General features: G+C 37.5%; 1 protein-coding gene across 5 annotated transcripts in view; it reads right to left on the bottom strand.

Annotated features, from left to right (window-relative positions):
* htt (huntingtin) overlaps positions 1–17,608 on the bottom strand; it is a 50,815-nt gene extending 33,207 nt beyond the window's left edge. For 2 of the 5 annotated variants that reach the window (XM_016565118.1, XM_016565132.1), the window contains exons 1-32: positions 17,210–17,608; positions 15,518–15,601; positions 14,710–14,830; positions 14,558–14,617; positions 14,297–14,376; positions 13,995–14,133; positions 12,565–12,706; positions 12,292–12,470; positions 11,760–11,964; positions 10,852–10,896; positions 10,562–10,639; positions 9,098–9,669; positions 8,030–8,153; positions 7,786–7,904; positions 7,540–7,651; positions 7,244–7,381; positions 6,489–6,647; positions 6,305–6,402; positions 5,951–6,090; positions 5,721–5,784; positions 5,143–5,243; positions 4,906–5,052; positions 4,259–4,379; positions 3,800–3,945; positions 3,435–3,586; positions 2,360–2,562; positions 2,120–2,246; positions 1,851–1,975; positions 1,053–1,163; positions 885–962; positions 544–767; positions 352–430 (exon numbers count right to left, since the gene is read on the bottom strand). In XM_016565118.1, the coding sequence (XP_016420604.1) occupies positions 352–430; positions 544–767; positions 885–962; positions 1,053–1,163; positions 1,851–1,975; positions 2,120–2,246; positions 2,360–2,562; positions 3,435–3,586; positions 3,800–3,945; positions 4,259–4,379; positions 4,906–5,052; positions 5,143–5,243; positions 5,721–5,784; positions 5,951–6,090; positions 6,305–6,402; positions 6,489–6,647; positions 7,244–7,381; positions 7,540–7,651; positions 7,786–7,904; positions 8,030–8,153; positions 9,098–9,669; positions 10,562–10,639; positions 10,852–10,896; positions 11,760–11,964; positions 12,292–12,470; positions 12,565–12,706; positions 13,995–14,133; positions 14,297–14,376; positions 14,558–14,617; positions 14,710–14,830; positions 15,518–15,601; positions 17,210–17,307 (4,371 nt within the window). In that variant the 5' untranslated portion in view covers positions 17,308–17,608. The remainder of the gene's footprint in view (positions 1–351; positions 431–543; positions 768–884; positions 963–1,052; positions 1,164–1,850; positions 1,976–2,119; positions 2,247–2,359; positions 2,563–3,434; positions 3,587–3,799; positions 3,946–4,258; positions 4,380–4,905; positions 5,053–5,142; positions 5,244–5,720; positions 5,785–5,950; positions 6,091–6,304; positions 6,403–6,488; positions 6,648–7,243; positions 7,382–7,539; positions 7,652–7,785; positions 7,905–8,029; positions 8,154–9,097; positions 9,670–10,561; positions 10,640–10,851; positions 10,897–11,759; positions 11,965–12,291; positions 12,471–12,564; positions 12,707–13,994; positions 14,134–14,296; positions 14,377–14,557; positions 14,618–14,709; positions 14,831–15,517; positions 15,602–17,209) is intronic. The other 3 variants (XM_016565125.1, XM_016565148.1, XM_016565138.1) reach the window with 3 other exon arrangements.
* Positions 17,609–18,355: the final 747 nt, after the last annotated feature.

The raw sequence follows: 18,355 nt of genomic DNA, 5'->3' as shown, positions 1-18,355 counted from the left end.
TATACATAAACCCATATAGGAAATAAAAGAGTTATCGAATAAGCTTGTTCTAAACTCCTGAAACATTGTTGTTTCATATTTTAGAGCAGTCACTGCAATTTATGGAAGAACTCAATTAAATCTGTATGTGGGAGTGTGTGTGAAAAAAAGCAGATGTAACCCCCTTTGTAATCTTTAACATTTTCATAAGTAACTGTAATTTAATTACACATTTTTTCTCAGTAACTGTAACTGATTACAATTACTTTTATTTTGTAATTAAATTACGTAATTCCGTTACATGTAACTAGTTACTCCCCAACACTGTTCTTATGTTTTTTAATTATAGTCATGAATTATGGGGCAGCCTACCTTGTCTCCTCGGTGGCGAGTGACGTTGGTGATACTTGACCTCAACTGGTTGGAGACTTTTTGCATGACATCAAACCACCTACAGGATCACAGAGATGACGTTTAGTCATAATGGTCTTCTTAATTTTGTTTATTATATTTATAGGTACATCTTTCTAAGGAAATATTATACACAAGTCTTCTCTCACTCACCCAGATGCATCCTGTTCTTGTTCAGCTTGCACCATGTTTCTGAGGCTGGCATCTGCGAGTGCCTGGGTAAAGTGAGTGTATGGGGCCATGAAGCAGTAATGGTAGAGGCCGGGTCTGACGCTGGTCGAGCCGAGCCGGAGGGCCTTGCCTTGGGACCGACACGGGTGAGCAGAAGCCCCCTCATACTGAGATGCAAGATTGGTCCCAAACAACGCCTTCAACAGCTGTAAGCACAGAGCACATGGTGAAGCCAAGGACTTTGTAATGTCATGGATTAAAACAGAACATTTTAGAGACACTTTTATCCAAAGCGACCAACAGAAGAGTTAAGCGTGTCTAACCTGCTGAACACACACAGTGGCCATAGTGGGTTCCCGAGAGAAACACGACTTGAGGTAACCCAGGATCTCTTCAACACACTAGATAGATAAAAACAGGGTTAAAGTTTGTTACTGACATTCATTTTGCTTCACTCACTGACAGGATAAAATTAGGCTTTGACGTCATACTTTGCCAATATCATGCAGGGTGGCCAACTCAAGCAGCTGTGAAAGGACATCAAGCGCGGACCTCAGGAAACTCCCAAACTTCTCATTGGTGTTGTGAAGGTCTAACGTGACCTTGGAAAAGAAAATAATAATTATAAGCAAGATGAATCCAGTAGGAATGGGCATTTTGCTCACCTTGTCCACCTGAATTGAGTACTTAAAAAAACATATTTATAAACATATTTATTGTGATATCTTGTTATCTTGTTTTGCTTCCTTTAACTAGTTAACAATAATTAAAAATATACACTAAAAATGTTACAAAAGTTAGGGGTGGGCATAAATGTTTAATGTTTTTGAAGGTCTCTTTATGCTGACCAAGGCTGCATTTATTCGATTAAAATAAACCCAGTAATAACAGTAAAATTGTGAAATATTTTTACAGTTTAATTTAAAATGTATTACTGTGACTGCAAAGCTGAATTTTCTGCATCATTACTCCAGTCTTCAGTGTTGCATGATCCTTCAAAATCATTCTAATATGCTGATTTGCTGCTCAAGAAACATTTCTGATATCCAATTTTGACAAAGGTTGTGCTGCTTAATATGTGATGCATTTTTTAAAAGATTTAAAAAGAACAGCATTTATTTGAAATAGATTTTCTATAAGATTATGAATGTCTTTACTGTCACTTTTGATCAATTTAATGCATCTTCGCTGAATAAGAGTATTGATTTCTTCCAAAAAGGAAAAAAAGTTTGTGCTGACCCCAAACTTTTGAACAATAGACAAACCAAAATGCTTGACTGCAAACTGACTTTGTAGTTAGCATGTGTAGCTCTCAGTGCATCATAAAGCTTCAGATAAGGAGGGAGGTGATAAAAGCTGCCCAGAGTGGTGGATTTGTTAACCGCTGGTGTCGCTGTGCTATCCGCTGCTCTGCCTGTAAAGAAAAACAGTACAAGATACCTGTAAATATTCAATTAATAAATAATAAAAGACACCATGAGACTTATTTTCCTTGTTTACTCACAGTGGAATTATTCATACGTATGGTCAGCAGGTGGCACTGTAGGTGTGACTGTACCTGTGTTGGCTTCTCCTCCTTTCTTTGGGCTCATGGGGGTGGTGCTCGGCTCCATCATCTCCTTCTCTTTACCCTTCCGTCTGATTGGACTGAGAGAAGGAGTGTTGCCCAATGAGGGTAAAGTAGCCTGGAAGGAAAGATTAACAGAAATAGCAAAGCTTTTAATACCATTGTAATAAATATTACTGATGTGATGTGATAGCATTATGGTAATCAGGATCTATTGAATTCTTTCTTTACCTTGACCGCAGGGCCTGGGGGTGTGTCATCCAGCACATGGGCGCAGATGTTGAGGATCTTCAGCAGGTGTGAGAACAGCTGCTCCACCATAACAACCAGAGAGCGGTCGTTAAGAGCAGGCCACGCCTCCTCCACCTTCGAGGGGGCGGGGTTAGACTCCTCCTCTCCTGCCCATGGACTCTTCATGCACTTCGGTGCAACGGCTACAAAAACAGGTAGAAAACAACATTTTTAATACAAATGCGCCTAAAACAAAGTAAAAAATAATAAATAAATAAAATGGCTCCAGAGAGGAGACTTTCATTAGCCTTAGATGAACAGAATAAAATCACACTTAACCCTCCTAGGCTGTTTGGTCATTTTTGACAGATTTAATTTATGTTTTTTATTTTATAAAAATTATGTTTCCTTAATCTGCGTGATTTAAAATTAGACTTTTTTTTTTAGATATGCAACCTGAACGAACAAAACAAATAACTACATTCAATAAGTGGACATAAAAGTGCACTTTGGTGGTCAAAACTGACTGGCCACAGGAAATGAAAGGAAAAGATCATAATGCAGAACACTTATGTAGTAAATAAAACCTAAATATCAACCAATAATAAAATCTACATATCAATGCTGAGCAAACACATAGAAATAAAGGACTGAGTCTATAAGACCTAAAGTGCAAATGATTCTCTTATTGAAGTGTAGATTTTTACTGTAGTAAAGTTCCAAACGTTTGCTTATTTGCTTATACAAATGATGGTGCAATTGAGAGATTTACACAAAAACAACCTAAATAACCTACAATCACATATGCATACTTTTATTTTTACTACTTTTATTATTTTTTTTAATTACACATTTACTGTTCTGAGTCAAAAAAAGAAGGGTAAATAAGATCTAAATAAACTAAGCCCACCTCCCCATTTTAATATAAACAATTTTATTGTTACTTCTTAAGGGAAGATTGCATTCGAACATTTCTTAAAAAAAAAAAATCATTATAATTATTATACTCATCTCAAAAATGACTGCAAACAGCCAAGGTGTGACTGTGGCTAATCTAATCTAAATGAGTTTGTACCAGCGAGAAGATTTCCAGCCAGTAGCAGAGCAGCCTGATGGGCAGAGAGATCAAGAGGGAACCAGGCAGAGGAGATGAGAGACAAAACCATACTGGCCACACCGACCGTCAGAGACCGGCGCACCTCCTCACTACCACCAGGCTGAGAGAGACTACAGAAGAAGAGAACATTTATACTACTGCAGTGAGTGAAACAGACAGATAAAACACTGTACTTACATTGGCAATGGAGATTTGCTTTTTATATTTATACTAACAATATGATCAAGACGTCACATCAAGTATACTAAAGGTTTTATTCCTGGTCCTACAGGAAGTCTTTACTGCTGTAAGGGTCAGATTTTTCCAAACAAAAAAGTGTGTACCTAAAGGAGCGTCCACGGCTGCGGTACTGGCTGGAGCGGTTGAGATGAAAGACAGAGGAGCTCACAAAGCCACAATGCCAGCCTGTGCTCCAAGTGCACACTGGGAAGGTGCGGGACAAAAGGCACAGAGCCTCACAACAGCCAAACTAGAGAGATGACATTACGTGTAGAGATTAGATCTTGGGTTCAAATAAGAGCAGCTGTTTGTTACTTCTGTACCACCAAACAGAAGTGTTTCCAACCACGCAGAAATATTATTTATCATTATTATTTTTTTTCCTGCTTTGTTTCGTTATGGTAAAAGTAAGAGATAACTCAAGACAAAATTAAACTAAAAAAAATAAGTCATGATCTTTTAAATCATAAAAAACAATAATGTATTGCTTCCGTGCTATTTGAAGACGGTCCAATAAAAGCAATATTTTATAAGAATTTGACTCAGAAGGTTAAGGCACTCACAGTCATGGCTCTGGAAGTGGAGGAGGTGAGGGCATGGGAGATGGCAGCGATGACCCGAGACATGTTGTTCTCCACAGTAACATCCGGTGCACTCTGACCCAGATTGTAGCCACGGTATGTTCTGCAGTGAAGCACATCATATAAAGAATTAGATTTAAGCCAAGTACACAACTATGGGGTCAGCAAGATTTTTTAAGAAGTCTCTTATGCTCTCCAAGGCTGCTGTAAATTACAGTAATACTGTGAAATATTAGTAGTAAAAAAGTAATACCGTCTAATATTCTTACAATTTAAAACAACTGTTTTGTATTATAATTTATGGTAATTTATTCCTGTGATGTCAAAGCTGAATTTTCAGCAGCCATTACTCCAGGTTTCAGTGTCACATGAAATCATTCTAATATGCTCATTTGCTGCTCAAGAAACATTACTTATTTTCAATGTGCTGCCTAATATTTTTGTGGAAATCGTGATACATGCTTTTTCAGGATTCTTGATGAACAGAAAAAAAGCATCTATTCTTAAGCATATAGAAATCTTTTGTAATATTATATTTACTCCATTTCTTTCAAAATAATAAATAAATAAATACAAATGAAAGCTACCATTTAAACACGACATGCAAATGAAGAATGGCTATAGTGTACCGTGTAATAGTGCTGACAGTGAATTGTGATGGAGGCTGGGTCTCGTGCATTAGCAGCTGCAGGTACACACTGCTCTGATCTCGAGCTATGGCCACAACTGGGTCTGTCTGAGCCTGGTCACAGTCATAGAACAACCTGGGCACCAACCTGAGCAGAGAAAGATCGATCAAAAGCAGAGTGTGAGACCTGTGATGTGCAGTCGGGAGATAATGAGTCAGAGATGAAATGTCTAAATACCTGCTGATGGTGTTTGCTGCCACATGTCTCACACGAGGGTCCTCATCGCCCAGTAGATAAAGCACAACATCATTCAGAACCCTGTCCTGGAGCCTCAACAACTGATAATATGAAAAATACATTATTCAAATACTAATTACGTACAACATGAATTATTTAATTAATGAAATAAATGTAAAATAAAACTATTATATAACATAAATAAACTATTATTTATTAAACAACCATATTCAGGAAGTGTAGGTGTTTTTGCAGTTCAATGTGTGTGTGTGTTACATATCACACATGTTGCTGAACTGGCAATATATAAAATATATAAATTAAAAATTTTAATCTTTAATGATTGTTTTATACTTTTATTAGTTTTTTATACTTAAAATCATGACAAGTATATTCTTCAAAAATGTATCCTTGTGTGTTTCATGAAAGAAAGTAATACGAGAACAACATAAAGAAGAGAGAATTATGACAGAAGTATTATTTTTATTATTCTTTTAATCATTATTTAATACTAGATTAATAATACAAATAAATAACAAACAAATCATCTTAAATTGAGTAAAGAAAGAGAGATATACCCCAGTATAGTGATGCTCTCCTTTGTGCAACTTCTCAGTTTTTCTCTCCAAAAAACTTACTAACCTGCCAAACACAGAAACAGTAGGTGATTTTAATAATTATATGTTAGTAATTTTTTCACAAAGCTGAGCAGTTATATAGTCAATTTGAAATATGTGCCTTATAAAAGATTGCATCAAAAAGTGTTTTACAAAGTTTTCAAGTACAAGTAAAGTTTGTGTCCACTTACCGGAAATCTATCTCAGCAAGCGTCTCCAAAAGCTCAGTGCGCACCAGCCAATAGGAGCAGTCCTTCAAGGTCAGCAGATCAATGAGTAGTTGCAGGCCAAGTTCACTTAGACTGCCATTGCACAACGCCATGATACAGTGCTGTAGTTGTGTAAAAACACAATATTTATAAATTCCTCTAAAACTAACAGACATACATAAACTAGCATTCTTTACATGTTTAAAATGATCCAAGGGACATGTATATACAGTGGTATGAAAAAGTGTTGGCCCCCTTCCTGATTTCTTATTTTTTTGCATGTTTTTCACACCACTGTATATATATATATATATATATATATAATTTTTCTCTCACCCTAACAGCAGCACAGGCCATTTTACATGTGACTGAAGATTCATCTTTCAGACTTCGCTGCAGCAGAGGCACAAAGTTTTCGAGTGTCAAAGAGTTTCCTGAGAAAACAGAAAGACAGAGATTGTGAAGACAGGCTTCAGAGAGTGTGTGATTCATTTGATCGAGCTGTAGCTGTAGTTCTCACCTGTGACGGAGTGGATCTGGGACAGCCATGACTCTGTGTTGTAGCGTGTCTTGAACTGGATGGCTTGGATTAAAGCTCCACACAGGATGGCTGTGGCTCCTCTGATCTGAGGATCCCCATGTTCAATGTACTGCAGTATATCACTGATGTACTGTTGCTCTGTTCACACAAAGACAACAAGTTCAGTTATCTAATTTAGTTTCATTTCAGTTTTGAGGTCTGAGCCCCTCCTTATTTCTACCCTTTTTATTCTCCCTGCTCTTTGCTCTATGCTAGATCGTCATCTAATGTTTCTGTGGTCCTGTTGGTTCCCAGTGTGTCCCGCCCCGCCACATCCTGTCTTATCTTGCCGTGGCTAAGTATTTTCCCTTACGGGGTAGTTTCTGTTTATTTTAAAATTATGATAAAGATTTAAATTATGATAAAGACTGTTGAGCTCTGGGGGGCCTGAGTCCTCGACTCGTCCCAACCAAAAATGAGACACATATATGTTAAAAAAAATAATAATAATATAAAAATAAATAAATAAATAAATAAAAAGAAAATAAGCCCCCCAGAAACTAAATAAAAGGTAATCTAAAGACAAAACAAAACATGTCAAACAAAAATAAAAGCAAATGTAGAATTTATAAACAAAAAAATTACAACAAAAAACAAACCTAACCAAACCAAAAACAAAACACAAAAGCAAGAGTGTAATTCAATGGCCCCATGAATTAACAGAATCCTTGGATAGTGGTCAGTGTTTTTCTCACCGTCTGGTTGTTGTCTTTCTAGTGGCTGCAGGTAGAGTTTGTTAAAGAAGGCTTCAGGTAGAAGAGCTGCTGCTGCCCCCACACAGCTGATGGCTAACGCCTTAACGCTCACACGGACCTCATTATCAGGAACCAGCCCTACAACACACAAACAAACACATAGATTTACTATTTAATGAAGAAAGACACTTTCATGTTCAACTTGCAAACACCAACATCCAAAAGCACTTGTACTGTATGCTATTGTGACAATGCAGAGTCAAGCAACACATGAGAGTAAATGTCTTGTTTCCCACCATTTCTTTGGCCGGTGAGCAGGAAGGAGGCAGCCAACAGCCGGACACAGTGCACCAGAGGCTCTTCCTTTGGGTCAGTATAGTGACCAATATCTCCTTTAATCCTAGATGGCTAAAACACACAGAATACATATAAAATATTCACAGGATGTGCAGTTTAACTACTAGATCTCTGTAAAGAATCTTTGAGAAATTGAGATGAGCAATATTATTCATTTGGACTATAAAGACTATGTACGTGTTTACCTTGTTGTCGAGTTCTGCGTGTTCCATAACTTCTTCCTTTGGTATGAATCGATCCACACTGCTATCAGATGATTGCCTGTTGTGACCTTTTCCCTCCAGAAGATGGGGCTTACTTAAAGCTGGCGACAAGAGAAAACAGAACTGTGAGCTAAAAGGATGACTAATAAACATGTGCACTTCACACCCAAGCTAGACCATTAGAGCAGGGTATATTTCTGAGCAAGCGTCCAAAATGAGCATGTACCCAGTGCTGACTGAGAGAAAGGTTCTGGTATTTTGTCAGGTGGTGGAGCTGCGCCCTCCTCCTCCTCATCCTGCAGTGTGCCAATCTGCATTCCTGAGTACTGACTCTCACTGCCGTCCAGCACCTAAACATCACACACACACATATATATATATATATATACTTATATACATAAATATCAGTATATACACACACAACAGAATGGACCAAACTCACAAACAAGCATAAACATTCACATCAACTCATTCATGCAAATGCACACAAAGAACAGTAACATTCAGACATGCAGTATCACTTTAGGAACTCAAATATTGCTTGATCACAACTTTCTTTTGCATAATATGCATGTCAAGACAATTTTGGGCCTCACAAAAACCAAAAGTAGGGTGTTAATCTAATGCCAGCTGCATTACCAGAACATATTGAGGATTTAATGGCTGACGCATTAGATATTAGTTTATAAATTTTAGTCTCCTAATTTGGCATAAGGGAGCTTGTGGCCAGGGATCATAGCTTTTATCAAAACAGGGAAATGGCTCAAATTCAATCCAATGTTATTTTAGTATTATTTAGCTATATATATTTCATATTATTATTTTTTTTATATTTTCAGTTTTCATTTTAAGTTTAAGTTTTATGTGCTTGTCATTTTTATTAGTTTTTGTTTTCTTTAAATATTTATATTTAGCTTTAATTTATTTCTATTTCAGTTTTAGTAATTGTAATACTTAAACATAATTGTCAAATAAACATTCCTAATTTTAATTTTTTTTTACTTATGTATTTCATCCAATACTTTCATTTTAAATTTGCTTTTTTTTCAATTAGAAAAAAATATTTTTAACAGTTTTTGTTTTAGTTAACAATAACAACACTGATTTAAATCTGAACCTTAAAACTGATCTGAGATCAGCATAAGTGTTGTTGGGACAAGGTTTTTAATCAGTGGTTCAGAATCAGGGCAATAAAAGGCGTTCAAACACCTCAGGAAAGAGGTCGTGCATGTGGGGGCGGAGCAAATGAGGGGCGGGATTCTATCGGGCCGGAGAAGAGCAACAATAGCCTCACCCCCTGTCCTCTGCTGACCTGGTCACTACTGCTAGAGGAAGAGATGGCAGAAAAGGTGGAGGAAGAAGTCGAGGTAGAGGAGGAGGAAGAGGATGGCCTGTAGAGAGATGACTCGCTGTCGGAGTGTGGGTCCGGCCCTTCTGTGGGAGTTGGGGAAGGTGGTGAATAGTTCCGATAGCGTCTGCTGGTGCTGGTGACACTTACGAGCTCGGCGCAGTCTGAAGGCGTCACGGCGGAGTCCGGCCCCTCCGTAGTCGTCTGGGAACTGTCACTAGGGGGCGACGACGACACGGCTCCCGTCGACATCTGGTTGCCTTCGGTTACTAAGTCACCGGATGTGCTGACGACCCCGGCGCCCCCGCTTGAGCTGCGACTTAGCATGTCCTCCTCGTCTTCCTCATCTGGAGTATCAGGCCCTACACCCTGCTCTGATGCACTCAGGTCCACTGAGTCTCCCGGCTGCAAGGCATGCTGGGAGGAGCGTGGCTGCTCTGTGATGATGTCAGATGTGCCAAGAGACGAAACGCCAGATGAGGAGGGAGCTTCACTGGAGCTGTCGCCACCAACCGAGGCTTGAAGAAATGTGAGAGAAACAAAGCATTAACCCTGCCATACATTACATGCAATGCATTTGTTTGAATTCAAGGAATGTGTACAAATTAATATAAACTAATTTGTTTTATGAAGAAAGCTAAATTCATGGCCATGATACTCAGGGCTACTAAGGTGTTTTGTGTAATTTCTAACATGTTGCTATGCGGTTGTTAGGGTGCTCAAGCAAAACAACAAATCCTCAAATCTACTCTAGAAAAATTAGCATCCAAAAACTTTTTTTTTTCTTTTTTCTTATGCTCACCAAGCGTGCATTTATTTAATCAAAACTAAGGTAAAAGCAAAAATATTGTGAAACATTATAACAATTTAAAATTTAAAATCTAAATAAGAATAAGAATTTTCTGCATTATTACTCCAGTCTTCAGTGTCACATGATCCTTCAGAAATCATTCTATTGTGCTGATTTGGTGCTCAAGAAACATTCATTCATTCATGTATTTATTTATCTATTGTGCTCAATAAAATTTTCTTAAAATCAACGTTGAAAACAGTCGTGTTTGCTTAATATTTTTGTGAAAACCATAGTAATGTTTTTTTCATGATTTTTTGATGAAGTTAAAAAGAACAGCATTTTATAAAATTATAAATTAAATACTTTATAACATTATAAACATCTTAAATGTAACTTTTAATCAATTTGATGCATCCTTGCTCAATAGAATTATCGTTCAAAAAAATCTTACTGAATTTTTGAACAATACTGTATATAACATTCTGATTCCTTAATATGACTCTGGTCCCTCTTTCAGGTTACTTTGTGAGATGTTAATGCTGATTTTTTTATTTTTTCATCTATCAGGAGAAATTCGCAAGTCTTAAGCCGTAACAGTACTCCTCTCCTCAACTTACCAGAGAACGATCCTGTGGTGACCTCTGACCTCTCAGGGTCATCCTCCAAGCCCTCTTCTTCACCTGACAACAGCTTACCTGAGACAAGCACAATATACAAGGCTTATCATTACAATACAACAAACATTTTTCTCATTTAAACACCATTCTAAATTTCTCTAACAGTCTAAAACTCCAACTGCACATTCAGTATCAAAGCTGCTCTACTAACATGCCACAGACAGCCCTCGAAACAAACATAGAAACGTGTCAGTAGGTTAGACGCAAAAGAAGGGCAGTCAAGAAGTCACCTTTCTGCTTCCTGAGGAAGAGAGGACTGCATGTTGACCCACCGGCTGTATGCAGGAAACAGGAAGTGAAGAGAGCAGAAAAAGCCCAAAAATTCATTTTGAGGGTTAGAGGAAGGAAGAAGCAGAGGATGAAGATCACATGCATCGTGAAAATTGCTGCAGTGAATTTTGAAGTAGTTATCGGTTATCAAACAGAATAGGCAATATTAAGAAGCAGTGTGGGAAATATTAAGAGGGCATGTCATTAGTGAGTAACAAAGATCTGAATTAAAATACAAAAGGAGAACTTTAACCATTTAACAACTTCAGTTAATAAATCCAAACATTACAGATGATTACTCAACAAATGGAGGATGACCGATATATAGTTCAACCAAATAAATGGGTTATCGTAAAAAATCTGTGATACTTTTTTTGCTCAATGTTCTTCTGCCTGGCCTTGCAAAATAAACTTTATGAAGTAGTTATGCACATTTTTTCTCTCACCCTTTCTTGTACATTATGTAAATATTTCATTATATGACAACAAAATAAAAATAAATTCACCAGTAGTGATTTTTTATGTATAAAAATTATTTATTTTAATAACTACAAAACATTTTATGATAAAGTATGCCATTTTTTAACATTAATGGGATGGTTTTCATTCATGTTACTGATTTTAAAAACAATCGGCCGATTAATCGGTTACTGACCATGTTTTACATTTTTAGTCCTCAGTATCACGCACTATCAGTTATAATCTACAATCAGTCACTCTCTCCTTTTGAAAGTCCCTTACATACCCAACACAAACCTTATTTTCTCACAGGATGCTTCTGCACTGACAGTGAAAAGGAGACGACCGACCAAACTATTACAGCATGACCACTGATGGGGTAAATGGAATGAACAAAAGCAATATTTACCAATAAGCTCGAGAATGCTGCCACTGCGTGCGCGGCTCTCAGTCTCTTCTCTGAAGACACTGGTGTGTGATATTTTGCCACATGTGATGAGTGCGTCGAGGAGCTCAGGGGGAGGAGTGCGAAACACCTGCTGCAGAAGCTCCAGAGATGCTGTCACCACATTATGATCCCAGTGCTGCGTGTAGTGCAGGGTCAGTTCATAGACCTAAGAACCACCAAAGATTAGAGTTTGCATGTACACAAAACACACAATGAATCACAACAACATAATAAAACTGCTGAAAATTCAGCTTTACTGAATGTAGTGTAGGAATTTCAATAAATGACTGTTTACTATAATACCATTTGGACAACTTTAAAGACGATTTTCTCAATATTTAGATTTTTTTGCACCCTCAGATTCCAGATTTTCAAATAGTTGTATCTCGGCCAACTATTGTCCTATAAGATTTGACACTTAAGACTGCTTTTGTGGTCCAGGGTCACATATGTCAAATGACAAGAATACAATGAGCTTTATCAGCTCTGATACCTGAATGAGCTGCTCAGGTGTAGGGGTGACGTCTGCCTCTTTACGAACGAGCCCAAAGCTGCCCTTCAAACTGGTGTTAGGAGCCTGCTGCTGAAGAAGAGGCATCAGGTAGCGCAATGTCAGTAATACACCTAGAATCAGGTGACTGGAATGTTCCTCATCCACCGGCACTACCAAACCTGAGAGAGAGAAAACAGGAAGACGAATTAAGACATCTGAAGCGCACCGGGTTTTTCCAGTGTATGTGTTTCAGAGTGTGTGTGAGCGTCCTACCGAGCAGCACGTTGAGGAGCCAGGTGTAGAAGTAGTGTGTTCTGCGTGAGTGCTGACACACGCTGACAGCCGAGCTGGCCGCTGTTCGGCGAATAGTGGGAGAACTGGACTTCAGATTGGCAACAAAGGCCTTCAGCAGCATCTACATACACATTCACAGAGTCCAATCATAAATGCCACATTCAAAGTGATTGTGATAAGAATCATTTACAGAATATGAAAAGAATGTGAATAACAGGAAGTGAGATCAATCATATTGTTTCATTTGCTTTATTAATTATAATACTTATTAAGAATACTTTAATTTGTTTTTTTCATTTTGTAAGAAAAGGACTTAAGAGAAGTCTAGGAACATTAATTAGTGTTTTCCCTTGCGAATCTGTGATCCCTCTTCTGCAACAGATTGTCATCTGATGAGGTACATTAGTATTCAAAGAACAGTTTTTCTTTAGAAATGTGGCCATAAAGACACATACAATTCTTCTGTTTTAATAAAAAACTGTTCTTTTGAACTTTCTTGAAAAAGTATTATGGTTCCCCACAAAATAAAATATTAAGCAGCAAAACTCTTTCTTTTTAGCATAAATTTTTTTAATCAGCATATTAGAATGATTTCTGAAGGATCATGTGACACTGAAGACTGAAGTAATGGTTGCTGGAAATTCAAATTTTCTATCACAGGAATAAATTACATTTTAAAATTTCAATTGTAATAATATTTCACAATATACTGTATTTTTGATCGAAATAAATGCAGCATTGTTGAGCATAAGAGACTTTTTTCAAAAACATAAAACAATTTTACAGACCCCAAACTTTTGAAAGGCTGTGTATTCTGTTAGCCGATTAAGCACTCCTGGAGTGTTTGCATAGCAACACAATTTGATTTGTCTTCGTCTCCTGTCCTTCCAAGGACCTTCACTTGACCTTGCATGTGAAATGTGTGTATTAATGACTTTAGCTGCATTTAAACATAAGAAATCAACACTAAACTGACAAATCTCCTGTCTTTAAATGTAAATGTGTTCTTGGCAAGGGAACAGACTCTTCGTCTCCTACTGATGTGAGGGAGAGGAGGCTCATGGATAATTAAATCCAGTCTGACTGAGTCACATTCCATATTGAGAAGATGATGTCACCACTGCGCATTCAGGGCTTCAGACAGTGAGAGAAGATAACGGTGTGGGAAATCCTGTACTGAGGTGCCAAATCACATAATTCAGGCCATGGTTAATACTGTGGTGGTGTGACATTTGAGTCAAATGATTTCTACCTGAAAATCAGGTGATGTGGTTCTTTAAAGTGACGTGTTCTTTGAAAACCTTTAACTGTGACAAACATTCAGCTAAACCATAAAACATAGTTTACAGTGGTTTCCTTTGAGTTTTTTAAATCTCTTTCTTACTGAACTCACAGACTGCTGTTATTACCTTGATCTCTCCATCATTGGCAAAGTGTCCCAGGGCAGCCATGATTTTAGGAATTGAAGAAGAAAGAGTTTCCTGCACAGTCTCCTCCTGACGTTTAGTGATCCGTGTCAGACATGGCAGCAGATTCACAAGATACGGCCTGAGAAAAAAAAAGGATAAAAAAAAAAGGAGGATTCATGCATGTTTGCTGATCATTACAATTAGAAGCATGATTTTCATTTTGTAATCACTAACCCAATATCAGTCTCACTTATTCCTGAGCAGACCAATAGAAGTAACTGACTTTAAGTCAATAAGCATACCTGCATTTCTGAGGACGCACTAGGTGAGCAAGCTCAGCAAACCTCCACAAGGCTGCCCGCAGACTCCGAGAGGCAGCGTTCTGTGAAAATAGACAGAGTAGTGCTTTATTAGTGATCTGTACATTTCCCTAGAGAAAACAAGACACCTGTACCTACGAAAACTATACGGTATGCCATTACCAAAAACAAAAACAAAACGCATACCAACTGTCTATTTGCACCCAAAGAAAAACAAAAATGTAACTCTTCAATCTGACTCGCCTTTTTAATCTCTTTGTACAGTTCAAGCTGCAGCCTAGGCAAGTTGGAATCCATCAATGCCTGCAGAAATTATATCACAATATTTTATCACTGTAATCATCATTAGTCTCCAAATGAATATATATGAGATATATAAACTGAACATGACTTACTTTGATGATTTTGTTGAGGCACTCATCTGCCACCATCCTGACGTCAGACTCCTTGTCGTCACTGCACAACAAGAACATTTCCATCGCAATTCCGAGAAGTTTCTGGAACTCTGGAGATGTCCTGATAAAGTTACAGTGAACAGGTCTCAGTGGAATGACATACATTACATACACAGCTGTGACAAAAATACTAGTTTGCTAACAAAAATGTAGGCTAAAACTTTCAAATTAGCAGCGGCCCAGATAAAATATGTGCATTATGTATATTATGTCCCAGCAAAGGCAATTTGACTTTTCCACTCATTCAGATTATAATAGAAAATAAGGAGACTACACATCTGAGTGTGGTCTGTTCCTCTTTAAATCCAGCTGTTACTATCAGCAAAAAGGATTTCACTACATCTGTATTGTCCCTAAACTTTTGAACAGTAGTGTATATGCTGACCTACAGGTGAAAGACAGCACATTTAGAAAGAGCCAATCAAAAACGTCTGCACAGGCTTTTTAAAAGTTTACAATAATCTTTAATTTACTGCCATTGTTTTTCCAAACAGATTTATTTTTTGTATTCAAGTGTAGTCAAGCTGAGAGAACTGGACTTTGAGAATTTCAAGCGTGCTGGCACTCACATTAAAATTTGCTAGGCCACTTGTAATAATTCAGGATTTTTTCATCTTGAATACCTTCACTGAATTTGCATTGTAAGGGTGAAAAAGCCAGCCTAGCCTCAGCTTCAACAGGCTTTTGTCAATGACTCATAAGACGTGACCAAATCTGATTATCCTTAATCTGATGTGTCAGTCCATACCTCAGCGACTGTGCCACGATGTTTTCACATATCGTCAGGCAATGAGTCACTCTGTCCTTTTTGGTTGTAGCAAGGTCTTTTTTTCTGTAAGAAAAACACAATATTACTGGGAATGTCATGAAAACAAACATAAAATTAATTTATAACATTTGATTAAACACATGAATAACATCTCCAGCAGATATTTTCTTCATAAACATACACAAAGAGCTGCTAATATGCAACTCAACATGAATAGAAGCAACTGAGTTGTAAATCTGACATTAATCTTAAAGTCAGTGAGTATAATATGTTGGGCCACAGTAGTCAGCCAGATACTGTTTATTTTCCAATACTGATTACCTAAACCATTAGGTTAATGTAAACTTGCTAACAATGCAGCAATAAAGCTGTTCTTCTGGACCACAGCATATGTAACATCACTGTTCACTCGTGGTGATCTACAACAAATCTGAATTTATTTAAACACAACCAAATGACTTCAGCAGATGAGCGTTCCACCTTGAAAAACTAAATATGTAATAGGTCATCTATTACAATGGTTGACGCATGATCACTTAGAGGCTTGGCAGACAGGTCCCTTAACATCCAAAATAGTACCAAACAGTTTATCTTGGGACATTTTAGAATCAGAATCAGAATGAGCTTTATCGCCAGGTATGTTTACACATACGAGGAATTTGTTTTAGTGACAGAAGCTTTTTTTATCCAGAATAATGTCAATCTGTCTCATTAACAGAACATCAATTAATTAATTTTCATGATTTAACATATGCTCAGTGCTGATCGAATGCACAGTCAACTATTCAAATGCTTCTGGTGTCTTAAATGAGGAAATCGCTTCATTTATTTACACACAATTCCCATCCAATGTCTTTGTAACGTATTTATTTACAGGTACATATTTACAGTGCATTTATGCTATATATATATATGTTTGAATTTAATTTTCAAACTTTGAAATAAATCAGTGATGATCACTAGAATATCTTTTTCTATTTACTTTTCTCTTTTATTAGAATTATATCACATTATCATTAACACTTCACAAGAACTGAAATACATATTCAGCTTATAAAAAAGGTACACCAAAAAAGTATGTAACAGACAAAACTGGGTGATTTCGCCAGATTTTCAGTATGACTGTGGTGACGATTCAATACATGGAGCTGAAAATTGCCTTGAGGCAATCTGTCAGCGTGTATAATCAATTTCTGACACATAACTTTTTGTATCTGATGGTATTGAGTCACGCTGAGTGGCATGCAAGGAAAAACACGTTTTGTGAGAAGATGTAAAAATCAGGAGATGAACAGATTCATAGAAAACAGCTACTTCATTTACACACAACCATTTCCCAGTATGTGATTTGTTTCAGCAGTCAAGAATTATGGAGTTATTTCTTGCTTTCTTTACACGCAACAGCTTTCTCCTGGGTTTTCTAGGCTGTTTTATCTCGACACTGACGCAGAATCAAACGAGGCTGTGTGACACTTCTAACGTGTTGAGCGTCATGTGATTTTAAGCCCAAGACAACAACAATAACCAGCTTTATACGAGAAAACACACAGCCCTCCCGCATGTGATGACAACATTACTATAGCGACTGTCTCAGGTGATGTCAGCACCCTGATGATGATGATGATGATGATGATGATGAAGAAGAAGCATTAATATGAGCTCAGCACTCACTGTTTCTGGACGAGCTCCTCGGCCGACAGCGGGCCTTGCTGCTGCTGGAATGATTTGAGCGACTCAAACGCCTTCATCAGCTTCTCCATGGTGGCCATTTTATCAGAAGCACTGGTCTAGATGGAGTCTGACTGGAGAGCTGGTAATATTTACCAACTCAACTGTACAGCCAGTGTAAGAGCTCTGCTGTTGTGCAGAACGCCGAAGGGAAACTGAAGCTGTCGTCGTGGTCGGATACCGCTTACAGTGGGCAAAACCCCCTCAAATCAGATCTAATTTCCACACACCATCCGATTATGACCGATATTCAAACCAAATAATCAGAAGGTAGTTGAAAACATGTCCAGTTCTGAAAGCCATCTTAAAGCAGAGTTAGGGGAGCAACGGTTCTGCTGTATTTCCGGGTTAATAAAACTCCTGTCAAAATTAAAGTCCTCTTTGTCATAATAAAATCTATCTACGACGACGTTTATATCTGTAGGGCGTTTGAGTGACATGAATTTTGATTCCAATACAAGACTATCGCCAGATCAATTACTAATGTAAGATCCGACATGCCTTCAATCACTGCTGTATGCAAAATGTATGTAAAATGGAAAATGAACAAACTTTACACACTTAGTTCTTTGTCTTTTTATGTTTTCATGAAAAAGTTTTAAAAGCAAAAACAAAGATTTTTTATTATTGTTTGGATGTAAAGCATAAAAACATCTAATGTAGAACACATGTTTGCAATCAGTGGCGTACAAGTCAGCCCCGGCCCATATGCAAAAAAAAAAATTATGGCTGCCTGATTGTTGCATGCAAAGTTTGCATTTGGAGCGCTCAACAACGCCGTTAGATCAGTGGGCTCTGTCAGTGCTTTGGCAAGGTAACACTTTTTTTTGCCATGCAATAAAGCTAAGTTCAAAGGCCAATTTAAAATATTGGTACAGTAAATAAAGTGCACAACATCAGTATTTTGTTTAGGCAGTATTTGTGGCACTTTTGTGGCACATTTGTCCAAATATTTGTGGCAGATTTGTCCAAAAGGTGTGCGTTTTTTGCGCCAATGCATTGTTAAAGGATCAGCGTGTCATGTAATATTCCCATATAAACTTTAACATCCAATTAAAACATAATTTGTATAGTAAAATTCGCTAATTC

Source organism: Sinocyclocheilus rhinocerous, unplaced genomic scaffold (assembly GCF_001515625.1).
Source record: "Sinocyclocheilus rhinocerous isolate Xijiao unplaced genomic scaffold, SAMN03320098_v1.1 scaffold1483, whole genome shotgun sequence".
Taxonomy (NCBI): Eukaryota; Metazoa; Chordata; class Actinopteri; order Cypriniformes; family Cyprinidae; genus Sinocyclocheilus; species Sinocyclocheilus rhinocerous.
The sequence above is the reverse complement of the archived record's forward strand: the minus strand, read 5'-3'. Positions and strand labels throughout refer to the sequence as shown.